Source organism: Oncorhynchus nerka, linkage group LG2, assembly GCF_034236695.1.
Source record: "Oncorhynchus nerka isolate Pitt River linkage group LG2, Oner_Uvic_2.0, whole genome shotgun sequence".
Taxonomy (NCBI): domain Eukaryota; kingdom Metazoa; phylum Chordata; class Actinopteri; order Salmoniformes; family Salmonidae; genus Oncorhynchus; species Oncorhynchus nerka.
In genome coordinates this window covers 94476755-94494651 of record NC_088397.1, presented here as the reverse complement: position 1 = coordinate 94494651, position 17897 = coordinate 94476755, and the positions used below count along the sequence as shown (strand labels likewise).

The window sequence follows — 17897 nt, the reverse complement described above, 5'->3', positions numbered from 1 at the left end:
TCGAGGCTGTAATTGCTGTCAAAAGGGGCTTCAACAATGTTCTGAGTAAGGTCTGAAAAGTTGTGTAAAAATTACATTTCCATTTTTTTAATTTTTAATTTTATTTGAAGTGCATTAGAAAAAAATGTCAACCTGTTTTTGCTTTGTCGCTATGAGGTATTGTGTATAGATTGAGGGGGAATCCATTTTATAACAAGGCTGTAACGAAACAAAATATGGAAAACATCATGGGTTCTCAATACATCCCGAATGCTCTGTATATATCACTAATCTGTGTACCACACCTTTTCCTACAGATGGTGGTGGTGTCAGATGACGTCCATGAATACGCTGTGGCTCTGAAGGACACAGAGGAGAAGATAGCACGCTGCCCAGCAAGAGTAAATGCACACCACTCACTGTTGTACATCTGTGATAGAGCTATTATCAGTCTGTTTAGTATCATAGAGGAGAAGATGGCACGTTCCCCAACCAGAAGAATACAAATAATACTACCTATTATCATCAATTTATCTAACTAGTATAATAGTTTTAATAGTATAATCGTACATGAATATGCTGTTGTTCTGAAGGACACAGAGGAAAAGAGTACGTTGCCCCAGCAGACTAAATACACTGTGTTATCATTCTGGGCCCAGCAGACTAAATACTGTCCGTGTTATCAATCTGGGCCCAGCAGACTAAATACACTGTGTTATCATTCTGGGCCCAGCAGACTAAATACTGTCCGTGTTATCAATCTGAGCCCAGCAGACTAAATACACTGTCTGTGTTATCATCAATCTGGGCCCAGCAGACTAAATACTGTCCGTGTTATCAATCTGGGCCCCGCAGACTAAATGCTGTCCGTGTTATCAATCTGGGCCCAGCAGACTAAATACACTGTGTTATCATTCTGGGCCCAGCAGACTAAATACTGTCTGTGTTATCAATCTGGGCCCAGCAGACTAAATATTTGTAAGTCGCTCTGGATAAGAGCGTAAATGTAAATGTACTGTCCGTGTTATCAATCTGGGCCCAGCAGACTAAATACTGTCTGTGTTATCAATCTGGGCCCAGCAGACTAAATACTGTCTGTGTTATCAATCTGGGCCCAGCAGACTAAATACTGTCTGTGTTATCAATCTGGGCCCAGAAGACTAAATACTGTCTGTGTTATCAATCTGGGCCCAGCAGACTAAATACTGTCTGTGTTATCAATCTGGGCCCAGCAGACTAAATACTGTCTGTGTTATCAATCTGGGCCCAGCAGACTAAATACACTGTGTTATCAATCTGGGCCCAGCAGACTAAATACTGTCTGTGTTATCAATCTGGGCCCAGCAGACTAAATACACTGTCTGTGTTATCAATCTGGGCCCAGCAGACTAAATACTGTCCGTGTTATCAATCTGGGCCCCGCAGACTAAATGCTGTCCGTGTTATCAATCTGGGCCCAGCAGACTAAATACACTGTGTTATCATTCTGGGCCCAGCAGACTAAATACTGTCTGTGTTATCAATCTGGGCCCAGCAGACTAAATACTGTCTGTGTTATCAATCTGGGCCCAGCAGACTAAATACTGTCTGTGTTATCAATCTGGGCCCAGCAGACTAAATACTGTCTGTGTTATCAATCTGGGCCCAGCAGACTAAATACTGTCTGTGTTATCAATCTGGGCCCAGCAGACTAAATACTGTCTGTGTTATCAATCTGGGCCCAGCAGACTAAATACTGTCTGTGTTATCAATCTGGGCCAATCTGAGCAGACTAAATACTGTCTGTGTTATCAATCTGGGCCCAGCAGACTAAATACTGTCTGTGTTATCAATCTGGGCCCAGCAGACTAAATACTGTCTGTGTTATCAATCTGGGCCCAGCAGACTAAATACTGTCTGTGTTATCAATCTGGGCCCAGCAGACTAAATACTGTCTGTGTTATCAATCTGGGCCCAGCAGACTAAATACTGTCTGTGTTATCAATCTGGGCCCAGCAGACTAAATACTGTCTGTGTTATCAATCTGGGCCCAGCAGACTAAATACTGTCTGTGTTATCAATCTGGGCCCAGCAGACTAAATACACTGTGTTATCATTCTGGGCCCAGCAGACTAAATACTGTCTGTGTTATCAATCTGGGCCCAGCAGACTAAATACACTGTGTTATCATTCTGGGCCCAGCAGACTAAATACTGTCCGTGTTATCAATCTGGGCCCAGCAGACTAAATACACTGTGTTATCATTCTGGGCCCAGCAGACTAAATACTGTCTGTGTTATCAATCTGGGCCCAGCAGACTAAATACACTGTGTTATCATTCTGGGCCCAGCAGACTAAATACTGTCTGTGTTATCAATCTGGGCCCCGCAGACTAAATACTGTCTGTGTTATCAATCTGGGCCCAGCAGACTAAATACTGTCTGTTATCAATCTGGGCCCAGCAGACTAAATACTGTCTGTGTTATCAATCTGGGCCCAGCAGACTAAATACTGTCTGTGTTATCAATCTGGGCCCAGCAGACTAAATACTGTCTGTGTTATCAATCTGGGCCCAGCAGACTAAATACTGTCTGTGTTATCAATCTGGGCCCAGCAGACTAAATACTGTCTGTGTTATCAATTTGGGCCCAGCAGACTAAATACTGTCTGTGTTATCAATCTGGGCCCAGCAGACTAATCATTCTGTTATGTATCGTAGTTAGGGGCACGTGTTTTGTCACATGATTTTGAACCTTTTTTTATTTGGATGTTTTTTTTCAGTCAACTTGCATTTTTTTTGTGCAATTGTCATTTCTGAAAAAAAAAATAGGCTTTAAATAGAGGTTAAAATTCAGGTCATGTGACATGATCAACCCCAAAAACACTGGGCCTTAATCATAGTCAGTATATAATGTAGTATTTAATAGTACTGCTAATTTTTTAATTTTACCTTTATTTAACCAGGCAAGTCAGTTAAGAACAAATTTGTATTTTCAATGACGGCAGATTTGTACCTTGTCAGCTCGGGGGTTTGAACTTGCAACCTTCCGGTTACTAGTCCAACACTCTAACCACTAGGCTACCCTACCGCCCCATCTACTATGTTTTAATGTAATAGGTACTCTATAATAGTACTGGTATAAAAGTACTGGTACCGGTATAATAGTAGTATAAACTGCACAAAACCATTTATATTATTGTACAACCTAATAGTTGCATTGGTGTAATGTTATTTTCTATCACGTTTAGTATAATAGTCATGATATGTAGATCTGACACCAGTGTGGTACACATATTAGATTGCTTTCGGCCATGAACAGCGTTATTGAATTTGAATAAATATTTTTGTTCTTTTTTTTTTTACTAGACATGTTATTTGTGTTACCACCTTGTCTTGTCTATGTTAGAGACCAGACATCTTGGAGGAGCTGCAGAAGAGCCAGAAGGTATTCGCTGAGAAGCTGAATCACCTGAGTAGGAGACTGGCCTGGATCAACGCTACCATCTACTGTAAGGTAGGAAAGAGACTGTACCCAGCACATCTACTGTAAGGTAGGATAGAGACTGTACCCAGCACATCTACTGTCAGGTAGGATATAGACTGTACCCAGCACATCTACTGTCAGGTAGGATAGAGACTGTACCCAGCACATCTACTGTCAGGTAGGATAGAGACTGTACCCAGCACATCTACTGTAAGGTAGGAAAGAGACTGTACCCAGCACATCTACTGTCAGGTAGGAAGGAGAGGCTACCCAGCACATCTACTGTCAGGTAGGATAGAGACTGTACCCAGCACATCTACTGTCAGGTAGGAAGGAGAGGCTACCCAGCACATCTACTGTCAGGTAGGAAAGAGACTGTACCCAGCACATCTACTGTCAGGTAGGAAGGAGAGGCTACCCAGCACATCTACTGTCAGGTAGGAAGGAGAGGCTACCCAGCACATCTACTGTCAGGTAGGATAGAGACTGTACCCAGCACATCTACTGTCAGGTAGGATAGAGACTGTACCCAGCACATCTACTGTCAGGTAGGATATAGACTGTACCCAGTACATCTACTGTCAGGTAGGAAAGAGACTGTACCCAGCACATCTACTGTCAGGTAGGAAAGAGACTGTACCCAGCACATCTACTGTCAGGTAGGAAAGAGACTGTACCCAGCACATCTACTGTCAGGTAGGAAAGAGACTGTACCCAGCACATCTACTGTCAGGTAGGAAAGAGACTGTACCCAGCACATCTACTGTCAGGTAGGATAGAGACTGTACCCAGCACATCTACTGTCAGGTAGGATAGAGACTGTACCCAGCACATCTACTGTCAGGTAGGATAGAGACGCTACCCAGCACATCTACTGTCAGGTAGGAAAGAGACTGTACCCAGCACATCTACTGTCAGGTAGGAAGGAGAGGCTACCCAGCACATCTACTGTCAGGTAGGATAGAGACTGTACCCAGCACATCTACTGTCAGGTAGGATAGAGACTGTACCCAGCACATCTACTGTCAGGTAGGATATAGACTGTACCCAGCACATCTACTGTCAGGTAGGAAGGAGACTGTACCCAGCACATCTACTGTCAGGTAGGAAAGAGACTGTACCCAGCACATCTACTGTCAGGTAGGAAAGAGACTGTACCCAGCACATCTACTGTCAGGTAGGAAAGAGACTGTACCCAGCACATCTACTGTCAGGTAGGAAAGAGACTGTACCCAGCACATCTACTGTCAGGTAGGATAGAGACTGTACCCAGCACATCTACTGTCAGGTAGGAAGGAGACTGTACCCAGCACATCTACTGTCAGGTAGGATAGAGACTGTACCCAGCACATCTACTGTCAGGTAGGATAGAGACTGTACCCAGCACATCTACTGTCAGGTAGGATAGTGACTGTACCCAGCACATCTACTGTCAGGTAGGATAGAGACTGTACCCAGCACATCTACTGTCAGGTAGGATATAGACTGTACCCAGTACATCTACTGTCAGGTAGGAAAGAGACTGTACCCAGCACATCTACTGTCAGGTAGGAAAGAGACTGTACCCAGCACATCTACTGTCAGGTAGGAAGGAGAGGCTACCCAGCACATCTACTGTCAGGTAGGAAGGAGAGGCTACCCAGCACATCTACTGTCAGGTAGGAAGGAGAGGCTACCCAGCACATCTACTGTCAGGTAGGAAGGAGAGGCTACCCAGCACATCTACTGTCAGGTAGGATAGAGACTGTACCCAGCACATCTACTGTCAGGTAGGAAGGAGAGGCTACCCAGCACATCTACTGTCAGGTAGGATAGAGACTGTACCCAGCACATCTACTGTCAGGTAGGATAGAGACTGTACCCAGCACATCTACTGTCAGGTAGGATAGAGACTGTACCCAGCACATCTACTGTCAGGTAGGATAGAGACTGTACCCAGCACATCTACTGTCAGGTAGGATAGAGACTGTACCCAGCACATCTACTGTCAGGTAGGATAGAGACTGTACCCAGCACATCTACTGTCAGGTAGGATAGAGACTGTACCCAGCTCATCTACTGCCAGGTAGGATAGAGACTGTACCCAGCACATCTACTGTCAGGTAGGATAGAGACTGTACCCAGCACATCTACTGTCAGGTAGGATAGAGACTGTACCCAGCACATCTACTGTCAGGTAGGATAGAGACTGTACCCAGCACATCTACTGTCAGGTAGGATAGAGACTGTACCCAGCACATCTACTGTCAGGTAGGATAGAGACTGTACCCAGCACATCTACTGTCAGGTAGGATAGAGACTGTACCCAGCACATCTACTGTCAGGTAGGATAGAGACTGTACCCAGCACATCTACTGTCAGGTAGGATAGAGACTGTACCCAGCACATCTACTGTCAGGTAGGATAGAGACTGTACCCAGCACATCTACTGTCAGGTAGGAAATATAGACTGTACCCAGCACATCTACTGTCAGGTAGGAAGGAGAGACTGTACCCAGCACATCTACTGTCAGGTAGGATGGAGAGGCTACCCAGCACATCTACTGTCAGGTAGGAAGGAGAGACTGTACCCAGCACATCTACTGTCAGGTAGGATGGAGAGGCTACCCAGCACATCTACTGTCAGGTAGGATGGAGACTGTACCCAGCACATCTACTGTCAGGTAGGATAGAGACTGTACCCAGCACATCTACTGCCAGGTAGGAAAGATACTGTACCCAGCACATCTACTGTCAGGTAGGAAGGAGACGCTACCCAGCACATCTACTGTCAGGTAGGATAGAGACTGTACCCAGCACATCTACTGTCAGGTAGGATAGAGACTGTACCCAGCACATCTACTGTCAGGTAGGATAGAGACGCTACCCAGCACATCTACTGTCAGGTAGGATAGAGACGCTACCCAGCACATCTACTGTCAGGTAGGATAGAGACGCTACCCAGCACATCTACTGTCAGGTAGGATAGAGACGCTACCCAGCACATCTACTGTCAGGTAGGATAGAGACTGTACCCAGCACATCTACTGTCAGGTAGGATAGAGACTGTACCCAGCACATCTACTGTAAGGTAGGAAAGAGACTGTACCCAGCACATCTACTGTCAGGTAGGAAAGAGACTGTACCCAGCACATCTACTGTCAGGTAGGATAGAGACTGTACCCAGCACATCTACTGTCAGGTAGGAAGGAGACTGTACCCAGCACATCTACTGTCAGGTAGGATAGAGACTGTACCCAGCACATCTACTGTCAGGTAGGATAGAGACTGTACCCAGCACATCTACTGTCAGGTAGGATAGTGACTGTACCCAGCACATCTACTGTCAGGTAGGATAGAGACTGTACCCAGCACATCTACTGTCAGGTAGGATATAGACTGTACCCAGTACATCTACTGTCAGGTAGGAAAGAGACTGTACCCAGCACATCTACTGTCAGGTAGGAAAGAGACTGTACCCAGCACATCTACTGTCAGGTAGGAAGGAGAGGCTACCCAGCACATCTACTGTCAGGTAGGAAGGAGAGGCTACCCAGCACATCTACTGTCAGGTAGGAAGGAGAGGCTACCCAGCACATCTACTGTCAGGTAGGAAGGAGAGGCTACCCAGCACATCTACTGTCAGGTAGGATAGAGACTGTACCCAGCACATCTACTGTCAGGTAGGAAGGAGAGGCTACCCAGCACATCTACTGTCAGGTAGGATAGAGACTGTACCCAGCACATCTACTGTCAGGTAGGATAGAGACTGTACCCAGCACATCTACTGTCAGGTAGGATAGAGACTGTACCCAGCACATCTACTGTCAGGTAGGATAGAGACTGTACCAGCTCATCTACTGTCAGGTAGGATAGAGACTGTACCCAGCACATCTACTGTCAGGTAGGATAGAGACTGTACCCAGCACATCTACTGTCAGGTAGGATAGAGACTGTACCCAGCTCATCTACTGTCAGGTAGGATAGAGACTGTACCCAGCACATCTACTGTCAGGTAGGATAGAGACTGTACCCAGCACATCTACTGTCAGGTAGGATAGAGACTGTACCCAGCACATCTACTGTCAGGTAGGATAGAGACTGTACCCAGCACATCTACTGTCAGGTAGGATAGAGACTGTACCCAGCACATCTACTGTCAGGTAGGATAGAGACTGTACCCAGCACATCTACTGTCAGGTAGGATAGAGACTGTACCCAGCACATCTACTGTCAGGTAGGATAGAGACTGTACCCAGCACATCTACTGTCAGGTAGGATAGAGACTGTACCCAGCACATCTACTGTCAGGTAGGATAGAGACTGTACCCAGCACATCTACTGTCAGGTAGGATAGAGACTGTACCCAGCACATCTACTGTCAGGTAGGATAGAGACTGTACCCAGCACATCTACTGTCAGGTAGGAAATATAGACTGTACCCAGCACATCTACTGTCAGGTAGGAAGGAGAGACTGTACCCAGCACATCTACTGTCAGGTAGGATGGAGAGGCTACCCAGCACATCTACTGTCAGGTAGGAAGGAGAGACTGTACCCAGCACATCTACTGTCAGGTAGGATGGAGAGGCTACCCAGCACATCTACTGTCAGGTAGGATGGAGACTGTACCCAGCACATCTACTGTCAGGTAGGATAGAGACTGTACCCAGCACATCTACTGCCAGGTAGGAAAGATACTGTACCCAGCACATCTACTGTCAGGTAGGAAGGAGACGCTACCCAGCACATCTACTGTCAGGTAGGATAGAGACTGTACCCAGCACATCTACTGTCAGGTAGGATAGAGACTGTACCCAGCACATCTACTGTCAGGTAGGAAGGAGAGGCTACCCAGCACATCTACTGTCAGGTAGGATAGAGACGCTACCCAGCACATCTACTGTCAGGTAGGATAGAGACGCTACCCAGCACATCTACTGTCAGGTAGGATAGAGACGCTACCCAGCACATCTACTGTCAGGTAGGATAGAGACTGTACCCAGCACATCTACTGTCAGGTAGGATAGAGACTGTACCCAGCACATCTACTGTCAGGTAGGATAGAGACTGTACCCAGCACATCTACTGTCAGGTAGGATAGAGACTGTACCCAGCACATCTACTGTAAGGTAGGAAAGAGACTGTACCCAGCACATCTACTGTCAGGTAGGAAAGAGAGGCTACCCAGCACATCTACTGTCAGGTAGGATAGAGACTGTACCCAGCACATCTACTGTCAGGTAGGAAGGAGAGGCTACCCAGCACATCTACTGTCAGGTAGGAAGGAGAGGCTACCCAGCACATCTACTGTCAGGTAGGATAGAGACTGTACCCAGCGCATCTACTGTCAGGTAGGATAGAGACTGTACCCAGCACATCTACTGTCAGGTAGGATAGAGACTGTACCCAGCACATCTACTGTCAGGTAGGAAAGAGACTGTACCCAGCACATCTACTGTCAGGTAGGAAAGAGACTGTACCCAGCACATCTACTGTCAGGTAGGAAAGAGACTGTACCCAGCACATCTACTGTCAGGTAGGAAAGAGACTGTACCCAGCACATCTACTGTCAGGTAGGAAAGAGACTGTACCCAGCACATCTACTGTCAGGTAGGATAGAGACTGTACCCAGCACATCTACTGTCAGGTAGGATAGAGACTGTACCCAGCACATCTACTGTCAGGTAGGATAGAGACTGTACCCAGCACATCTACTGTCAGGTAGGATAGAGACTGTACCCAGCACATCTACTGTCAGGTAGGAAGGAGACTGTACCCAGCACATCTACTGTCAGGTAGGAAGGAGACTGTACCCAGCACATCTACTGTCAGGTAGGATAGAGACTGTACCCAGCACATCTACTGTCAGGTAGGATAGAGACTGTACCCAGCACATCTACTGTCAGGTAGGATAGAGACTGTACCCAGCACATCTACTGTCAGGTAGGATAGAGACTGTACCCAACACATCTACTGTCAGGTAGGATAGAGACTGTACCCAGCACATCTACTGTCAGGTAGGAAGGAGAGGCTACGCAGCACATCTACTGTCAGGTAGGAAGGAGAGGCTACGCAGCACATTTCATCCCTCATCTATTCAGACTGAAAGCTTCAAGGCTACTAGTGTGCTGGAGTTTCTTCTCATTCATAGCCAGGCTTGAATGAAAAGGGGGACCAACATCCTCAACTGAGGGACATTGAAACAAAAATGTAAAAAACCATCCTGTGAACCCAGTCTTCGTTGTTCTGCTTGTTTAAAACATCTAACTCTGTGTTCCAGGATAAGATGCTGGATGTGTACTGGCTACTGAGGGTGTGTATACTCACCATCCAGCACGCTGACAACACAGGAACGTTGTTCGCCTTCGCCCCAGAGTTCTACCTCAACGTGGCCATGAACAGCTATAGCTCTCTGAAGAACTACTTCAGCCCCTCCAACTGCATGGACCAACTGCCAGGTAAATGCCCGCCTGCTTTAAGGCTGCGTTTTATGGCCATGAACAGCTACTTTGTCAGGTGACCACAACACACTTAAGGCTGCAGCCCTATTCCATTATATTTCATGACGTTTGTCCAGAGCCCCTATTAAAGACTACAGATGCCATGCAGATGATAGTTTAGGAATTTAACTGCTCTTTAACTGACCCTTTTTAGTTATGATAACTGAATTTGCATACACATTAAAGGTTGTGATCTCGTGCCGGTAATATCTCCTCCTGCCTGTTGACACAGTCACTATTATTTATTGTTCATATTTTATTTAGGGACATTTTCACATCTGCAGTTATCAGGAAATGCTTGTACAGGAACCCTAAAGAGCATGCAGAAATACAACGACCTGGCTTAGAGCCCTAAAGAGCATGCATAAATACAGCGACCTGGCTTAGAGCCCTAAAGAGCATGCAGAAATACAACGACCTGGCTTAGAGCCCTAAAGAGCATGCAGAAATACAGCGACCCGGATTAGAGCCCTAAAGAGCATGCAGAAATACAACGACCCTGCTTAGAGCCCTAAAGAACATGCAGAAATACAACGACCTGGCTTAGAGCCCTAAAGAGCATGCAGAAATACAGCGACCCGGCTTAGAGCCCTAAAGAACATGCAGAAATACAGGGACCCGGCTTAGAGCCCTAAAGAACATGCAGAAATACAGGGACCCGGCTTAGAGCCCTAAAGAACATGCAGAAATACAACGACCCGGCTTAGAGCCCTAAAGAGCATGCAGAAATACAGCGACCCGGCTTAGAGCCCTAAAGAGCATGCAGAAATACAGCGACCCGGCTTAGAGCCCTAAAGAGCATGCATAAATACAGCGACCCGGCTTAGAGCCCTAAAGAACATGCAGAAATACAGCGACCCGGCTTAGAGCCCTAAAGAACATGCAGAAATACAGCGACCCGGCTTAGAGCCCTAAAGAACATGCAGAAATACAGCGACCCGGCTTAGAGCCCTAAAGAACATGCAGAAATACAGCGACCCGGCTTAGAGCCCTAAAGAACATGCAGAAATACAGGGACCCGGCTTAGAGCCCTAAAGAACATGCAGAAATACAGCGACCCGGCTTAGAGCCCTAAAGAACATGCAGAAATACAGGGACCCGGCTTAGAGCCCTAAAGAACATGCAGAAATACAGCGACCCGGCTTAGAGCCCTAAAGAACATGCAGAAATACAGGGACCCGGATTAGAGCCCTAAAGAACATGCAGAAATACAACGACCCGGCTTAGAGCCCTAAAGAACATGCAGAAATACAGGGACCTGGCTTAGAGCCCTAAAGAACATGCAGAAATACAGGGTACTGGCTTAGAGCCCTAAAGAACATGCAGAAATACAACGACCTGGCTTAGAGCCCTAAAGAACATGCAGAAATACAGCGACCCGGAGATGTTTGTTGACTGTTGTCTTTTCCCCAGGCTACGAGGACACCCTCACTCAACTCGCTGCTATCCTCGCTAAGCATTTTGCAGACCCGCGCATCGTTGGAACAGGTGAGTGGAAGCAATTACAGATGGCCATCATATTATAAACCCGAATGATGCAGCACTGACATTTACTAGTAGGGGCCTGGAGTTATACCTGAACCACGTCACTGAAGAGAATCGACCTGACCATGAAGAAATCTGAGTTACTAAGCCCTGGAGTTTTGCCTGCTCTCGTAAAAATGCATGGCCCTATTTATCAATGCACAACCAGGAAGGGATAAGAAGTGTGTGTTCTGGTTTTCATCTGTGTAGTTGGTCTTCCGTTAGTCAGCGCCTCACCTAAAGCCTAATTTATTTATGTTTAGAGGAATCCCTCCAACTACATACTGTAGTTCCTGTTTATTAGCTAACTGGTTTAAGAAGGATACCTGAGAGACTACATACTGTACTTCCTGTTTATTAGCTAACTGGTTTTAGAAGGAATCCCTCCAACTACATACTGTACTTCCTGTTTATTAGCTAACTGGTTTAAGAAGGATACCTCCAACTACATACTGTACTTCCTGTTTATTAGCTAACTGGTTTAAGAGGAATCCCTCCAACTACATACTGTACTTCCTGTTTATTAGCTAACTGGTTTAAGAGGAATCCCTCCAACTACATACTGTACTTCCTGTTTATTAGCTAACTGGTTTAAGAGGAATCCCTCCAACTACATACTGTACTTCCTGTTTATTAGCTAACTGGTTTAAGAAGGATACCTCCAACTACATACTGTAGTAGACACATTCGTCTGTAGAGCAGCAATGTGAATTACTCACCCTGGCTACATGCCAAATGGCACCCTATTCCCTACGTAGTGCAGTGCTTTTGAACCCTAGCCCTATGGGTCCCACACATATCTGTCTCTGCTATTACCTGGAGCTGCAGGACAAAGCTGCCCGGTAACACAAGAGGACAGAGTCATCTGTTACAAGCTATTTTAATGGGAAAACGTAGACTTAATATAGCCTCCGGTACTGCTATTTTTCGTCCAGGATTAATTTCTAACTATGAATGGATAATTACAAGTTTTTACAATTGTGCTCCAGGCAGTCAGAGTAAAATAAATTGAAATGTCTGTGTTGAGCTCCAGGCAGACGGGTCTGTGTTGAGCTCCAGGCAGACGGGTCTGTGTTGAGCTCCAGGCAGACGGGTCTGTGTTGAGCTCCAGTCAGACGGGTCTGTGTTGAGCTCCAGGCAGACGGGTCTGTGTTGAGCTCCAGGCAGACGGGTCTGTGTTGAGCTCCAGGCAGACGGGTCTGTGTTGAGCTCCAGGCAGACGGGTCTGTGTTGAGCTCCAGGCAGACGGGTCTGTGTTGAGCTCCAGGCAGACGGGTCTGTGTTGAGCTCCAGGCAGACGGGTCTGTGTTGAGCTCCAGGCAGACGGGTCTGTGTTGAGCTCCAGGCAGACGGGTCTGTGTTGAGCTCCAGGCAGACGGGTCTGTGTTGAGCTCCAGGCAGACGGGTCTGTGTTGAGCTCCAGGCAGACGGGTCTGTGTTGAGCTCCAGGCAGACGGGTCTGTGTTGAGCTCCAGGCAGACGGGTCTGTGTTGAGCTCCAGGCAGACGGGTCTGTGTTGAGCTCCAGGCAGACGGGTCTGTGTTGAGCTCCAGGCAGACGGGTCTGTGTTGAGCTCCAGGCAGACGGGTCTGTGTTGAGCTCCAGGCAGACGGGTCTGTGTTGAGCTCCAGGCAGACGGGTCTGTGTTGAGCTCCAGGCAGACGGGTCTGTGTTGAGCTCCAGGCAGACGGGTCTGTGTTGAGCTCCAGGCAGACGGGTCTGTGTTGAGCTCCAGGCAGACGGGTCTGTGTTGAGCTCCAGGCAGACGGGTCTGTGTTGAGCTCCAGGCAGACGGGTCAGGCAGACGGGTCTGTGTTGAGCTCCAGGCAGACGGGTCTGTGTTGAGCTCCAGGCAGACGGGTCTGTGTTGAGCTCCAGGCAGACGGGTCTGTGTTGAGCTCCAGGCAGACGGGTCTGTGTTGAGCTCCAGGCAGACGGGTCTGTGTTGAGCTCCAGGCAGACGGGTCTGTGTTGAGCTCCAGGCAGACGGGTCTGTGTTGAGCTCCAGGCAGACGGGTCTGTGTTGAGCTCCAGGCAGGTTGAGCTCCAGGCAGACCGGTCTGTTTTGAGCTCCAGGCAGACAGAGTAAACGAAAGGAAATGTCTGTTTTTCCTTGTCCTCCATACACAATGCTGGTGACTCGTGTTTTAGAATCCTATTTAAAGGAATTGCTTTCAGGTGTTGTTTTTATTAGAAAGATTATTTTTTGTTAAAGGTAAATGGTTTGTTATTGTGTTACTATTATGAGAGAAGGTTTTCAGATTGAGTGTTCAGCAGACCCTGGGTGGGTTCAATTACTATTTGACATCTTTCAAATACTTAACGTTTTTTTTCTCTCTAGCCTGCCTACTTGCCTAGAGTGCCAGATGAGTGGGGTTTGTACGTTTGGGACTATTCTATTGGTCCATTAAGCCAGTTACACCTAATCAAGCCCAGATAAAAATAAATGATTTTTTTTTTTTTTTGTCAAATAGTATTTAAAACCCAGGTGTGATTTCAGTATTCATTTTGAATAATGTTTTGTATCCTTAATGCTTGCCTGGTGTGACACTGAGAGTAGCCTAACTCTGTCAAGTCACCTCATACACTTAGTGTGAGTCCCAAATTCACCCTTGTCCCAAATGGCTCCCTTCAAAAGTAGTGCACTATATAGTGAAGTGTGCCATTTCAGACGGATCCTAACTCTGTTCATAAGATATCAGTCATGTCTTAGATACACATCTTAGTATTTATATATATATACAGCACATAACAAATCCAAATTTATGTCCATATAAAAGCATCAGTATTAATTATCATTGTCACACACTCTGTGTGTAACAAATGGCACCCTTTTTTCTATATAGGGCACTACTTTAGATCAAAATCACATGGGACCTGGTCAAAAGTAGTGCACTAAATAGGGAATAGGGTGGCATTTGGAACTCTGCCAGCCAGTGTGTTTGTTTCTTCTCCGGGCTCAGCGTTGTGTGAATCTCTGCTTGTTGTCACGGTGACTGGATACATTCTTCTTATTTATGTTCTGTCATGTTTGTTTTGGCTTCGTTTTAGAATGAGATCCTCATATCTCGTTGTCTCAGATGTTTTTTTTTATATACATCAGACGAGTGAGGAAGCCTTGTTCAGTTCTCAGGGTTCTGACTGTTATCATTTTGGTTCTGATCCATTTCAGTTAGCTCTTCTTAAAGGGGAACTGCATCCACTGATTTGTCCTTGTTTTTTTTTTGTTGCTTGCTGGTGGCCGTGACCGAAGCCAAACGAGAGTTGGCATGGGGGTGTGGTTTGATGTGGGTGTGTCCTTGCCACCACCAAGACACACTCATCTGTCAGAATCTCACCCACAGCGGTTTCCTCTCCACTCAATCACAACTAACAAACCTCCTGCAGGTTGAGCTCAATAACTACAGGCAGATGTACACTGCTCAAAAAAATAAAGGGAACACTAAAATAACACATCCTAGATCTGAATGAATTAAATATTCTTATTAAATACTTTTTTCTTTACATAGTTGAATGTGCTGACAAGAAAATCACACAAAAAATATCAATGGAAATCAAATTTATGTGTGTGGCCTCCACGTGCCTGTATGACCTCCCTACAATGCCTGGGCATGCTCCTGATGAGGTGGCGGATGGTCTCCTGAGGGATCTCCTCCCAGACCTGGACTAAAGCATCCGCCAACTCCTGGGCAGTCCGTGGCGTTGGTGGATGGAGCGAGACATGATGTCCCAGATGTGCTCAATTGGATTCAAGTCTGGGGAACGGGCGGGCCAGTCCATAGCATCAATGCCTTCCTCTTGCAGGAACTGCTGACACACTCCAGCCACATGAGGTCTAGCATTGTCTTGCATTAGGAGGAACCCAGGGCCAAGCATACCAGCATATGGTCTCACAAGGGGTCTGAGGATCTCATCTCGGTACCTAATGGCAGTCAGGCTACCTCTGGCGAGCACATGGAGGGCTGTGCGGCCCCCCCCAAAGAAATGCCACCCCACACCATGACTGACCCACCGCCAAACCGGTCATGCTGGAGGATGTTGCAGGCAGCAGAACGTTCTCCACGGCGTCTCCAGACTCTCACGTCTGTCACATGTGCTCAGTGTGAAAATGCTTTCATCTGTGAAGAGCACAGGGCGCCAGTGGCGAATTTGCCAAACGTCCTGCACAGTGTTGGGCTGTAAGCACAACCCCCACCTGTGGATGTCGGGCCCTCATACCACCCTCATGGAGTCTGTTTCTGACCGTTTGAGCAGACACATGCACATTTGTTGCCTGCTGGAGGTCGTTTTGCAGGGCTCTGGCAGTGCTCCTCCTTGCACAAAGGTGGAGGTAGAGGTCCTGCTGCTGGGTTGTTGCCCTCCTACGGCCTCCTCCACGTCTCAAATCCCTGACACTGGAAGGAGGAGACGGTGCTGTAGAGGCAGGCTTGTAGGATACCTGACACTGGAAGGAGGAGACGGTGCTATAGATGCAGGATTGTAGGATACCTGCCACTGGAAGGAGGAGACGGTGCTATAGATGCAGGATTGTAGGATACCTGACACTTGAAGGAGGAGACGGTGCTATAGATGTAGGATACCTGCCACTGGAAGGAGGAGACGGTGCTATAGATGCAGGATTGTAGGATACCTGCCACTGGAAGGAGGAGACGGTGCTGTAGAGGCAGGATTGTAGGATACCTGACACTGGAAGGAGGAGGAGACGGTGCTATAGATGTAGGATACCTGACACTGGAAGGAGGAGGAGACTGTGCTGTAGAGGCAGGATTGTAGGATACCTGACACTGGAAGGAGGAGACGGTGCTATAGATGTAGGATACCTGACACTGGAAGGAGGAGGAGACGGTGCTATAGATGTAGGATACCTGACACTGGAAGGAGGAGGAGACGGTGCTGTAGAGGCAGGATTGTAGGATACCTGACACTGGAAGGAGGAGGAGACGGTGCTGTAGAGGCAGGATTGTAGGATACCTGACACTGGAAGGAGGAGACGGTGCTGTAGAGGCAGGATTGTAGGATACCTGACACTGGAAGGAGGAGGAGACGGTGCTATAGATGTAGGATACCTGACACTGGAAGGAGGAGGAGACGGTGCTATAGATGTAGGATACCTGACACTGGAAGGAGGAGGAGACGGTGCTGTAGAGGCAGGATTGTAGGATACCTGACACTGGAAGGAGGAGACTGTGCTGTAGAGGCAGGCTTGTAGGATACCTGACACTGGAAAGAGGAGTAGACGGTGCTGTAGAGGCAGGCTTGTAGGATACCTGACACTGGAAAGAGGAGTAGACGGTGCTGTAGAGGCAGGCTTGTAGGATACCTGACACTGGAAGGAGGAGACGGTGCTGTAGAGGCAGGCTTGTAGGATACCTGACACCCTGTACCCACTCCAATTCACATACAGCCAAAACAGATCCACAGGTAATATAATCTCTTGCAAATCACACTGCCCTTTCCCACCGGGACAAAAGGATAACCTACGTGAGAATGCTGTTCATTGACAACAGCTCAGCGTTCAACACCATTGTGCCCACAATGCTCATCACTAAGCTCCTGGAAATAAACACCTCCCTCTGCAACTGGATACTGGACTTCCTGACGGGATGCCCCAGGTTGTGAGGGTAGGCAACAACACACCCACCACGCTGACTCTTAACACGGGGGCCCCTCAGGGGTGCGTGCTTAGTCCCCTCCTGTACTCCCTGTTCACCCACGACTGTGTGGCCGCCCATGACTCCAACACCATCATTAAGTTTGCAGACGACCCAACTGTCACCGCCTGGTCACCGATGACGATAAGACAGTCGACAGGGACGATGGTAGAGACCTGGCAGTGTGGTGCCAGCACAACAACCTCCTTAACGTCAGCAACTCCTGTGGCGGGCTGGTCGCGCAATGCATACTGACACGGTCGCCGGGTGTATAGTGTTTCCTCAGACACATTGGTGCGGCTGGCTTCCGGGTTAAGTGGGCATTGTGTCAAGAAGCAGCGCGACTTGGTTGGGGTTGTGTTTCGGAAGGACACATGGCTCTCGACCTTCGCCTCTCCCGGGAGTTGCAGCGACGAGATAAGACTGTAACTACCACGAAAAATGGGGTAAAAGTAAAACAAATGAAATTGTCTAACTCGAGTCACCCAAGTCATAGACTGTTCTCTCTTCGACTGCACGGCAAGCGGTACCCATGCACCAAGTCTGGAACCAACAATGCCCTGAAAAGCTTGTACCTCCAAGCTATAAGACTGCTAAATATACGGCATAGGCAAGATGCAGTAGATGGTATCGAGTACAGTATATACATATGAGATGAGTAATGTAGGGTATGTAAACAAAGTGGCATAGTTTAAAGTGGCTAGTGATACATGTATTACATTAAGATGCAGCAGATGATATAGGGTACAGTATATACACATGAGATGAGTAATGTAGGGTATGTAAACATTATATTAA

The 17897-nt window shown here is 47.4% G+C and overlaps 1 protein-coding gene across 1 annotated transcript in view; it reads left to right on the top strand.

The window, feature by feature from the left end:
* The window catches only part of LOC115131901 (E3 ubiquitin-protein ligase RNF123), a 296244-nt gene that overhangs the window by 61019 nt on the left and 217328 nt on the right, over positions 1-17897 (top strand). Inside the window, exons 24-27 of the mRNA XM_065004357.1 lie at positions 297-380; positions 3366-3473; positions 9705-9882; positions 11338-11412. Coding sequence (XP_064860429.1) covers positions 297-380; positions 3366-3473; positions 9705-9882; positions 11338-11412 — 445 coding nt within the window. The remainder of the gene's footprint in view (positions 1-296; positions 381-3365; positions 3474-9704; positions 9883-11337; positions 11413-17897) is intronic.